We start from the raw sequence: 12,155 nt of genomic DNA on the forward strand, positions 1-12,155 counted from the left end.
TTTATGATTTGACAATCATTCTTTGAGCAGCTAAGTCTGAAGTAATTTTAATCAAATAGTAAACATTTGTCATGTCCGCTATTGCCGGCCTCTGTAAAATATGATATTCGATTTAAAAAATGCAGTAAGAATGTTTTTTATATTGACGAAATTTAAAAAGTATATATATATATATATATATATATATATATATATATATATAATCTGAATAAATAATAATTTGATGTGCAATTTAAAAAAGTATGCTGTTGTTTACCTTTTTGTGGTAACTGTCTCCAGAAGTACTCGATTTGCTTTCCTGAGGATACTGCCTCTGATTATAACTATCTTTGTTTGCACTTACTACTTCATGTTACTACACGTCTTGTTGCATTATTTCAGCTCAAGGTTCACTGACAGCAAGAAATACGAGGATGACTTCATTGACTGCTTCCAGCTTGATGAACGTCGTTCTGGTGAGATTTGTAATGCTTGTGTGTTGCTGGTGAAGCGCTGGAAGAAGCTACCAGCTGGCAGTGAGCGGAATTGGCGCCATGTGAGTTAAATCTATTGGCCTATGTATTTATACAGGGTGTTAAAAAAAAGTATCCAATATTTTAGGAGGTGATTGTATGCATCAGAACAAGAAAATAATATCTGTCATGGGTTCTACAACACATACTTTCTGAGATCTGAAAACTTGTTCATAGGAGGTGCTCAATCAGTGTTGCCAACTAGATTCTTAGAAACCCGCCAAGGTACAGAGCAGAAACCGCTAAATTGCTATATTATCAATGTAAAATAAGATTATTTTACCGCTGTGGGTGTTAAAAAAAACTGCTAAATCCCTATATGAGCAAGAGAAATTTCATAAATTTTGACCGCTAAAGTAACACTGGAAAACACTAGATCTAGCGGGAAAACCGCTGAATTGGCAACCCTGTGAATTTTCTTCAGAGCTATAGCAGATAGACAAAATTTTCACCAATCATAAAACAGAACCCTCTGAGTTTATATCCACAATAAGTAACTAGCATTATTTTCTTTCAGTTGACAATAATTAAAATAGTGGAATGCTGGTTAATTTTTCTTCCGTTACCATTTTCTCAGAAACTATTTGTCCAAACGTAATTAAAAATTTTATACACATTGTTAGTAGTTTGACATTGTTCGTGAAAGCTTTTTTTGACAAAGTCTTAAATATTGTGTTTTAAATTCGTAATTAACTTAATAAAAATTATGAATATGCAAAATGAGATAATGTAACTATGGGTGTTTGTTAAAAAATGTCTCTCTAATTTGTTTGCCATAAATGGTGGACAGAACACTGATTTTCTGGTTGTTACGGGACACTTTCTGGAATGGTCTGCTTTTTCTGTACTTAAATATCGGTTGTTTTGAGAATTTATGGCTGAGATTTTTCAATGTCCATCGTCATTCCATAGCATTCCCCGAATACCGGCTGACAATGCACGGAGGGGCCTGGCCTAGGAATGATTGGAGTTGCCTGCTTGAAACCGGGATACAGAGCAAATTTAGTGTAGTTAGTCGGTGTAGGTTTGGGAATGCGTCTAGCTTTAGGGTTAGTACAATAGATCTTTAATGGTCGCAGTGCTGGGTTGTAGTGCCCCCTCCCGAAATTCAATTCATCATTTTTATAGATCATGAGAGATAGCTTTGACTTTAGCACTAGGGAAAAATCTGTTATTCAGAGAAGGAATATTTGTCTATAGTACACGCAGAGCCATGCTACAACTACGAGGAACTAAGAAAATTTTCCTTCGGTTGAGATCAAAAGTGTTTGTCTTTTGCAGGTTGTGGATGCACGTGCTGGTCCAGGGACCAAATCTCTTACAAAGTTCAAGTCAAAAAATAAAAAGAAACTGAAATTGAAAACTGACAGTATTCAGAAGGTTGAGAAGTTGATAAAGAAGAAGCACATCTACATGAAGAATGATCGATCAGGGCGTGAGGAGAGTCCTGGAGCTTTGAGTGATGATGTAACAGGTATTGTATAGTTTTTCAATATCTAGGTAGTAGCATGATGTGAACACAGTGATAAGATGGTTTCTAAATATAGTATTTCATAGAGATTTTACTTACGTGGAAAGTTCTGAATCAGGCGCATCTTAGCTCTAATAACTAGAGAGCATCTGCATTCCACGCTGGTTCGAATCCCAGCAGGTACAAGTGGGATTTGTGGTGGACAAAGACTGTTTGGTTTTTGCAGAATACTTCAATTTCCCCTACCAGTATTCTACCATTGTGCCCTTGATCATTATGCAGTGCTGTATAGTTTGCAACCATAGTGCAAAGAGGACAACACCTATGGCAGCAAAAAGAATTAAGGCTTTAATGCATTGCTCATAGATGGATATGCATGGGTGAATAATGTAAAGTCAAGTGTTCGCCATTGGAGGGAGATGGGTAATTCTAAATTAGTGCTACTAGTTTAGACACACATGCAAAAGAGACATGGGTTGATCTTGGAAAATAATATTCTTTTAGTAAATGGTAGTTTTTATAGTAGATACAAGCCTTATTATTGTGCGTGGAGATGAAGCAGAAATAAATGTGACAGTCCATGGGAAAAGGGACCTTAACTTCTCAGACCTCACTTTACAGGAGAGACAAAAACATATTTCATATGAGAATTAATTAGCTTATTACAATTCTGATGTCAGATCTGGATTCAACAGAAAATACCCTGTGGGATTGTACACTAGATCTGGATACTAAACTTTAAGGGTGCTATTCATAGACATTTCGCTAGCCCGTGCTCCAAGTGTGCTAAACTAATCCCGACTATCGACTGGTTATTTGTACGGGATTCATATCATATCATTGCTAACACTGGTTTATGAATAAGAAAAACGTTAGTTCGATGATCATCCACCGGAAGCCCAAGCTAAGAATGTCTATGAATACAGCCCTTAGAGTTGTTAAACTTTAATCCCCCCCCCCCGAAATGAAAATTTTCGGAACTTAAAATTAAAAAAAAAAAAAATGTATAACTTCTACACTATTTTGAATTTTTAAACCAAATAAAAATATTTTTGTTCAGTATTTTCTCCTCTGTAAGATGGTACTCATAAATCAATTTTATCACAGTGGAAGTTAAGGTCCCATTTTTCATGGACTGTTACAAATAGTTCGTGCTTGCTAAGTTTGAAGTAGAAATTTATTTTGGTTTCTTATGACATCTCAGTTATGGACTAGAATTTAGTGTCTTTCATATATGAAGAAAATAAATATTGGCCATGGCATTTAGTTTTGACATTTTCTTATTAAGATTTATTTTGTACTCAGCAAGAGCAGCTAATTTGTTCCATTTGTCAGTCTACTGTGGAGAGATGTGCGTAATTTGAGTGGAGGTTTCGACATGAGCTCATTAAGTTACCTTGTTTTCTGTATGTGTGTCCAACTACATACTTATTACACAATGTCCACCGTAAGCGGTGTGTGCTATTTCATAACCTGTGGATTAGTGAGAATTTCTTACTGGTTTTTCTTATTTTCACGCAATTTGTAATCCGTGTTTTTGCATTTGACGAGGAAGTGTTCTATAGTCCCGTCGCTCTTATTTCCAGCAGCCAATCACGTTGCAAGTCGGCTACATTTAAATGTGTGTGTCTTGTCATTCGCTATTGATGATGTAATGAATTTCCTGTGGCTCGATAAATACTTAATATAATCGCCCGCCATTTTGGCTCTTTCGTTGGTGTTCGCAGAAATCACACGAGGACGTTATTTGCCGCTCAATTATTTGCTCAATTACCGTGCATTTGATTTATTATCATAGGAGCTACAACATGATAATGTTTAATGGTGAAGCAAATAGATTCATCTGGTAGCTCGGTAACGAAAGAACAAAAACGGCGAACGATACTACCTACCTAGACTTTATAGAGCCTTCACTTCCTAAGACGTAAGCAAAGGGGAGGAGTCACACCGGAAATAATAGCGACACGACTATAATGTTTCGTTCTCTGTATAGCATTTTTTTACATAGTAAGTAATCCGTGACGCGGCAGCCCATGAAGGTCCATGGAGTGACTACTGCAGTCACTCCCAAATATCCATAGTGACTACTGGCAGTGTAGACGAATAATGCTCGTCTGTTTCAGTGACAAAGATGTCCAGTATTGTGTTACTGTGTGGACAATTACAACATCCTTTGGTATGCCCTGTGCATCACTATAACAGAATTTCTTGTCCATAGTTTTTCACAAGTAACAACCTTTGTTGTTGTGTATTGCATCCCCAGTGACTAGAGTGCTGTGGTGTGTGGAACGACAATGGACAGTTAGTTTCAAGTTCGCAAAACAACTCCAGTGATACATACTATTAAAACTCCTGCGTGATACATGAATAAAACTCGAATGCTTTTCGCGTAATTTTAAACGAAAGTAGTTATTGTTGTTTTCTAATGCCAGGCGTTTGACAATAAAGTCATTTGACCTCTTGCACGCCAATATTTTTCAAAGATATTATCATGGCCAGCCACTGAACCACAGATTTTGAGGTGTTACGAATCCATTTCTTGGTTTGAGTTGCACAATGGACAGTTAGGGGACTGATATATTCCAATTCTATGCAGGTGTTTGGCCAAACAATCATGGCCTGTTGCCAATCTAAATGCAGCTACAGACGATTTTCGTGGTAAATCGGGAATTAACTGTGGATTTTGATGCAGAGAGTTCCATTTTTTCCCTTGGGATTGTGTTATCAAATTTTGTTTGTTGAAGTCTAAGTATGTAGATTTAATAAATCTTTTCATGGAGGAATACGTAGATTTAGTAACAGGTCTGTAAGTAGCAGTGCTGCCCTTCTTTGCTAAAGCATCCACATTCTCTTTTCCCAGGATTCCACAATGCAATGGTATCCATTGGAATACAATTCTTTTATTGAGTGATATTAATTGAGAGAGCATTTTAGTTATTTCTGCTGTTTGAGATGAAGGTGTGTGTTTAGAAACTATTGATAGAATAGCTGCTTTGGAGTCTGACATTTAACTGCATTCTTAAATTTATTGATGTGGCATAGAAGATTCCTGAGACTTTCATTTATTGCAATGATTTCTCCATCAAAACTTGTTGTTCCATATCCAAGAGATCTATAAAGTGAGAAGAGACAGCACGTAACACCTGCACTGGCACCTTGTTCTCCGGAGATCAAGGATCCATCGGTGTATAAATGAAGCCAGTTTAAACGAAAGTGAAACATTGGGATTTATTGCTGTTCAAATGAATAAAGAAAAGTATGCATGAGTTTAATGTGATCACTCTGTAATTTAGTTATAGGATGAAGAAATGGAAGAAACAGCATGAGTGACATAAGTGCTGAATAATTATTACCTTTTTTGTGGTTCGTTTGCTTTGGATTTATTATTGTTTATGAGTGTAATTATCATTTGTTTCAGGTGAAGACTTTATGTCTGACATGAGTGGACTCAGCATGCCGTCCAGCCTGGCTCCTAGCCCCACACCTAGTGATGATTCCGCTGCCCTGCCATCAGTGAAGCAACGCAATAAGTCTATATCACCACACCGCTCTGAGAAGAGCAGTAAGAGGCGACTCTCAACTCCAGCCATCAGTAGCTTTTTAGACATGAGCTTCTGGAAGAGGTAAATGAAAATAGAATAGGACTTACATTAAATATGTTCGTTGTAATCTGAGCCCAGACTTGATAACCTACAATTTTAACAAATAAATAGCCACCAGCATAGCTCAGTCGACTAAGGCACTTGTCTGCTAACTCGAAATTGCGCTCGGATGTGGGTTCGATTCCAGCTTGGGCTGATTACCTGGTTGGTTTTTTTTTTTTCCGAAGTTTTCCCCAACCGTAAGTCAAATGTCAGGTAATCTGTGGCAAATTCTCAGCCTCATCTCGCTATTACCAATCCCATCGACGCTAAATAACGTCGTAGTTGATACTGCGTCATTAAATAACTAAATAAAAAAAAAACAAATGACTTGTGTGATCTTGAGATTTTAAAAAATTGCTTATAATTTGCTTGAAGTGAACTACAATGTAATAAAAATATTTGTTCCTCCTAGGATAAGATAGTACTGAGTAGCAGTTTATATGCTTATCAACTTCACTTTCTCTTGCCTTAACTGCTTACCCCAATTTGAATATTCACTTTCTCTCTAGTTTAAACAGTTGACTCTTCCAGCACTGTTCTGAAAATTGCAGAGAAACAGTGTACTTTGCATTACTCATTGTTTTCATGATAGACTAATTTTGAAGTTTATAAACGATTAGGGAAAACACGGAAATTTTACTTCAAGCAAGTAAAGCGATCGGTTTGGAAGTAAATCCCGAAAAGACAAAGTATATGATTATGTCTCGTGACCAGAATATTGTACGAAATGGAAATATAAAAATTGGAGATTTATCCTTCGAAGGGATGGAAAAATTCAAATATCTTGGAGCAACAATAACAAATATAAATGACACTCTGGAGGAAATTAAACGCAGAATAAATATGGGAAATGCGTGTTATTATTTGGTTGAGAAGTTTTTGTCATCTAGTCTGCTGTCAAAAAATCTGAAAGTTAGAATTTATAAAACAGTTATATTACCGGTTGTTCTGTATGGTTGTGAAACTTGGACTGTCACTCTGAGAGAGGAACATAGGTTAAAGGTGTTTGAGAATAAGGTTCTTAGGAAAATATTTGGGGCTAAGAGGGATGAAGTTACAGGAGAATGGAGAAAGTTACACAAAGCTGAACTGCACGCATTGTATTCTTCACCTGACATAATTAGGAACATTAAATCCAGACGTTTGTGATAGGCAGGGCATGTAGCACGTATGGGCGAATCCAGAAATGCATATAGAGTGTTAGTTGGGAGACTGGAGGGAAAAAGACCTTTTGGGAGGCCGAGACGTAGATGGGAAGATAATATTAAAATGGATTTGAGGGAGGTTGGATATGATGATAGGGACTGGATTAATCTTGCACGGGATAGGGACCAATGGCGGGCTTATGTGAGGGCGGCAATGAACCTTCGGGTTCCTTAAAAGCCATTTGTAAGTAAGTAAGTATAAATCGAGGCATTTTCGTTTGCATGTAAGTATAGTTATACTCAAAGATGTTTCTAGTGTTCGTTATAATGAAAAAAAAATTCAAAGATAAAAGAAAGATACTCATAACTGCGGATCAGGAGGATAAAAATTCAAGGAGTAGGGAACATAAAGTTACCTACTGTCCAAACCCCTCAAAAAAAACTGAACAGTAGGCTGCAACCAGGATAACATGATCAGCATTTATGAACAAAGTAGCATATATGAAATGAAAGATGTCACGGAATACGATAAATGCCATCACAAAACCAAGCTTTCAACCCAGTAAAATTCTGTATATACTGTAATGTCTCGTGTAAAGTAAAGATAAAGGGATTCCATTACATACAGACCTGGAGGTCCACAGGGTAGCAGGAGGTTAAGACTCCCACATTTTTTAGACAAATGACATTATTAACAATAGGAATGTCAGTTCTACATGCTTGCTCCCTTTACTCCCAAAGAAATGCCTCTGATAATTAATCATTTCTTTTAGAGACTGAATCAACCCCAGGGCCATAGTGCAGGTGGAAAGATCACGTCAATGAAGAAAATCCATGACTCTGTGGGGAATCGCAATTCATTTGGTCACTTCTTGCAGTGAATCTTATTTTGTGTTCAATTTTCTTTTCTTTTCTTTTTTCTTATATATATATATATATATTTTTATATATTCTGACCTGTGTTGTTATTGTCTGAGTAGTGACCTTTGAATAGGAAATTTTACAATTTTGTTATATTTATATACATTTTTAAAACAAAGAAATGGATTCGGAACACCTCAAAATCTGTGCTTCAGTGGCTGGCCATGATAATATCTTTGAAAAATATTGGAGTGCAAGAGGTCAAATGACTTCGTCAAATGCCTGGCATTAGAAAACAACAACAACAACATTTTTAAAAGATGTGTAGGTGTCCGAAACCTCTATCAAAATGTATACTATTTTTTTTTTCGTCACATTGATTAAAGATGGAAAATATGGCAAGTTCCACATGGTGCAGTTCCATCATCATCTATAAGCGAACCATTTCTACAAATAATGTATGTCCCATCTTTTAATGTATATTTTCCTGTTTAAAGTTTCTAATGGAATAGATTCAACAATAGAAGATCAATTTTCTTCAGGAGAATGGCTCCGAGTCTGTACTGATGGATCAGTAACTGAAGAACAGGTAGACTATACACTATAAACTGGTTTTCCCATTATACCTCAGTTGAAAAATACCAGTCAAATTTCACGCTGAAATGGAGGCCATGCATTAAAATTTTCATGCCAGCAAATAGGATTAATCTGGCTTCAGAAGTATAGTCGGAGGCACCGATTTTGGCAGATGATCTAGATGACATTTCCAGTAGGCGAGCCAATATTGTTTAAGCTGCGAGAATGAGATGCGATAACATTCTGAGTCGTTCATATTTTCATAACAGCAGCTCATATCAATTATCCTTATTATGAAACACACCAGTCCTACTCAAAGAATACCTTTAATAAATGTAAATGACTTCCGTTCACATTGATTTTACAATATGTCTCCTATATTTCCTAAATTAAATTAATTCTTAATTAAAAGGAAAAAGCATTGCATCTACCCTTACCAGATCAATATACAAGATTTTTCCAGTAATAATCTAGGGATCGTCTACTGGTGGTGCGACAATTCAAATTAATAAAATTACTATTCTTCTTAATAATCAAAATATAATTTGGTTACTTGGGTAAAATTGCATGCTGCGGAAGTTAGATTTATATAAGAGTATAATAAATAGGATTGTAATTGATATTACAAGGGCAATAATTTCTTCACACGCACATTGTGAATAGAACAGAGAAGAAAGCATTTTAAAATATTCGAAGTCGTACAAAATATCAGAGAAACCAATTTTCCCTGTACAAATTGCACCAATTGAAAAATATAATTACCATTCACAATAAATACTGTATTTTATGGATTCTAAAAAGTTGTTTATTAATCTAGAGGTATTGGCTGATGACTATACTAAATTCCAGCACAACATTAATTCAGAATATGTAGAAATTACACTTTGGATTTTACTAAATGTATAGGCCTACTATCAAAAGGTGTTACATACCCCCTTAAATACTATACATGTGTTACCTGTGTGATATCCGATGTTTAATTTTTTTAAATATAATTCATAGTACTGAAACTGCCATATTGAATTCGCACATATTGTATTATTCCTAATTTTCGTCTCGAAAACCCCTAAGATATCTAATTTAATTTTTCACCCATTTTTGTCCCACTCCACCACTTTAGGGATAAAGTCGGACTAAATAATACCTTATTCTTATTCTGTGATCGCAAAGATCGCCAGATATCGACTTTCATCAAGATCGGATGACATGAGATTTATCACTCCCTTCTGGCTTTTCATCAGTACCTTAGGATATGGTATTTAAAAAATCTAAGAATGTTTAACCAATATTGTAGAGAGTAACCTTCATTTTAAATTTTACGTCTTAAGTTTAGTGAATTTTTAAAATCGTCGAATTCTTAATCTCTCCTCTCTGCTCGGAAGTAAAAAAAAAAAAACTGAAGTTATGTCAAGGGAGTAGCCTACATGAAATTGAATTTTCCTTATACATTTTAGAAACAATTCTGAGAGATGAGATGAATAGTCTAACCCAATTTTATGAGTGAATCTTTGTTTTAAATTTAAAGGCTGCACGTCTGCTGATTAAAAAAAATAAATCGGTATAATTATTTTGATCATTACTGCCTCCCATTTTCCATCCCTTAATGTTCGTATTTCGTAAAACTCAGTCTTATCTATTGACTAAGGATTAACATATTTCCATATACATATATATTTCCATTTCGTACAATATTCTGGTCACGAGACATAATCATATACTTTGTCTTTTCGGGATTTACTACCAAACCTATCGCTTTATTTGCTTCAAATAAAATTTCTGTGTTTTCCCTAATCGTTTGTGGAGTTTTTCCTAACATATTCACGTCATCCGCATAGACAAAAAGCTGATGTAACCCGTTCAACTCCAAACCTTCTCTATTATCCTGAACTTTCCTAATGGCATATTCTAGAGCGAAGTTAAAAAGTAAAGGTGATAGTGCATCTCCTTGCTTTAGCCCGCAGTGAATTGGAAAAGCATCAGATAGAAACTGGCCTATACGGACTCTGCTGTAAGTTTCATTGAGACACATTTTAATTAATCGAACAAGTTTCTTGGGAATACCAAAGACACATATAGACTACTGTAATATTTGTTTAGTTTTTGGAGGTGACTGTCCAGAGTGCACAAATACTTGGGCGTGCATGTTTACTCTTATGTCCTACCCATTCCACTGCGACAGAGATAACAGCCGATCTTGCATCGGTGAGGAACTCGCTCTCCAGCTCACATTAAGAAAATCCATCTGCCAAAATCTCTGGCGCGACCTATACCTGTAAAGAAGAAGAAGAAAGAGTATTTCAGAGATTTGACCTATGGTTCCAGACATATGGGACATTCTGTATATTCCTCAACATCAGTGATATAATTCTGTGATTACTGATTTGATCTCTTGCTTTCAGAGGGAAATATTTTGGCCAGTAATAAGAATGATGTAACCATTGTTGCAGGGTTGGGCGTGACATGGAATTTCATATGAAAACTGTTATTTCTGTAATTTTTTAGGCAAAAACGTATTACGGCGAACGCCAGTAGGGGAAGTTATCCCCACCTGCGCCGCTCGGCACCTCGCCCGCATGCTCTCTCTCTCTACTGTCTCTCTCTATCTGTCCCGCTTCGATGGATCACTGCCTACCACATTGTAATACGCATTAGACAACTGTCCACAACCACAATGCAATACGCATTAGACAACTGTCCACAACATGTACTGACACAACACAACACAATGTAATGTGGTTTTCATTAAACAACACTCACCTGTTAACTTAGTTTTTTTTCCCACAGGTTGGACACTCGTAATGACTAGCAAGTAGTCCATGCTCCTCACAGTACCTTACCGTATCCGCCTTCAAATTCTCCCTGGACATTTTCAGGAAGAAGTACACGTCTTCGGTACGGCTCATCACTACACGTGGTTACGTCTGTACACGAAGTTGGACACGGACACAATGAAGCGTTAACACTTATGCCACCCCCGTAGTCAACCCCTACCAAGCGACATTCACAAGCCCGCCAGTTTCTACCCACGCTATTCGGTCATTGTCCCTTTCTACAATACGTTATGGCAGTTTCCTTAAACATAAATAGATTCATTTTCCCTTCTACCACCAACTCGCCTCGGTAGCTGAGAGGTCTAAAGCGTGAACAAAAAGCGTGCGTTTAGGTTTAGTTACGAACTTTCTCGGATCGAATCTCCCCTCCTGCGAAGTCGTAAGAAAAAAAAAAAGAGATAGACATGAAGCAAGGAACAGAGGAGAGAGAGAGAGAGAGAGAGAGATTGACAGGACGAAGTTCCTCTTTTTTTATTCAGCACTCATTTTATTACAAAATAATAATAATGAGAAAAATGCGCTCGAGTTGAGCATTAATGTCCAAGTTTAGTCTTTGCCATAGTCTGGGTTTAACTCTCTTCGCACACGTTATGATGTGGTATTTCCTACATCTTTGCCCGCACAGTACACATTTGCAGTCTTCGTTCGGTTCATGGAACTTGTTGTTCACACATATTTTATGATGAAACCCGTGTATTGCGAGTCTTGTTGTCTCGTGTCTCTGGCTCCTACACTCCCAGGTCCAGCTGTCGTCTAGCATGGTTGATGTGGTGTAGAACTCTAGGTCTATCTCCTTCTTCTTCCGGTCTCTTATGCTTACCAGTTCCTGGTAGGGTCCTGTGGATGGTAGCCAGTGCTGCGATCTGATATCATCTACGATATCCTCTTTTGCTATGTAGATGTCGTTACTCTTTTTGTTCCACTTTCCTGCACTAGAAGTCACTTAATCCTAAACCCCTATTTCCACTCTTTCCCGCTAGGGTGTGTGGTAAGCTTGTAAGGGAAAAGTGGAAAGGGGACGTGGGCGGAGCTTTGCGTTCGCCATATTACGTTTTTCCCATTTTTTTATAGTAATTCATTTCATTTAACTTTGTTTTTTTTTTTATTGTTTTTAG

General features: G+C 36.8%; 1 protein-coding gene across 2 annotated transcripts in view; it reads left to right on the forward strand.

Moving 5' to 3' along the window:
* The window catches only part of LOC138703005 (SIN3-HDAC complex-associated factor), a 99,932-nt gene that overhangs the window by 56,235 nt on the left and 31,542 nt on the right, over positions 1 to 12,155 (forward strand). For both annotated transcript variants that reach the window (XM_069830492.1, XM_069830493.1), the window contains 3 exons: positions 382 to 535; positions 1,794 to 1,986; positions 5,402 to 5,606. In XM_069830492.1, the coding sequence (XP_069686593.1) occupies positions 382 to 535; positions 1,794 to 1,986; positions 5,402 to 5,606 (552 nt within the window). The remainder of the gene's footprint in view (positions 1 to 381; positions 536 to 1,793; positions 1,987 to 5,401; positions 5,607 to 12,155) is intronic.

The sequence above is a fragment of the Periplaneta americana genome, chromosome 7, assembly GCF_040183065.1.
Source record: "Periplaneta americana isolate PAMFEO1 chromosome 7, P.americana_PAMFEO1_priV1, whole genome shotgun sequence".
Taxonomy (NCBI): Eukaryota; Metazoa; Arthropoda; class Insecta; order Blattodea; family Blattidae; genus Periplaneta; species Periplaneta americana.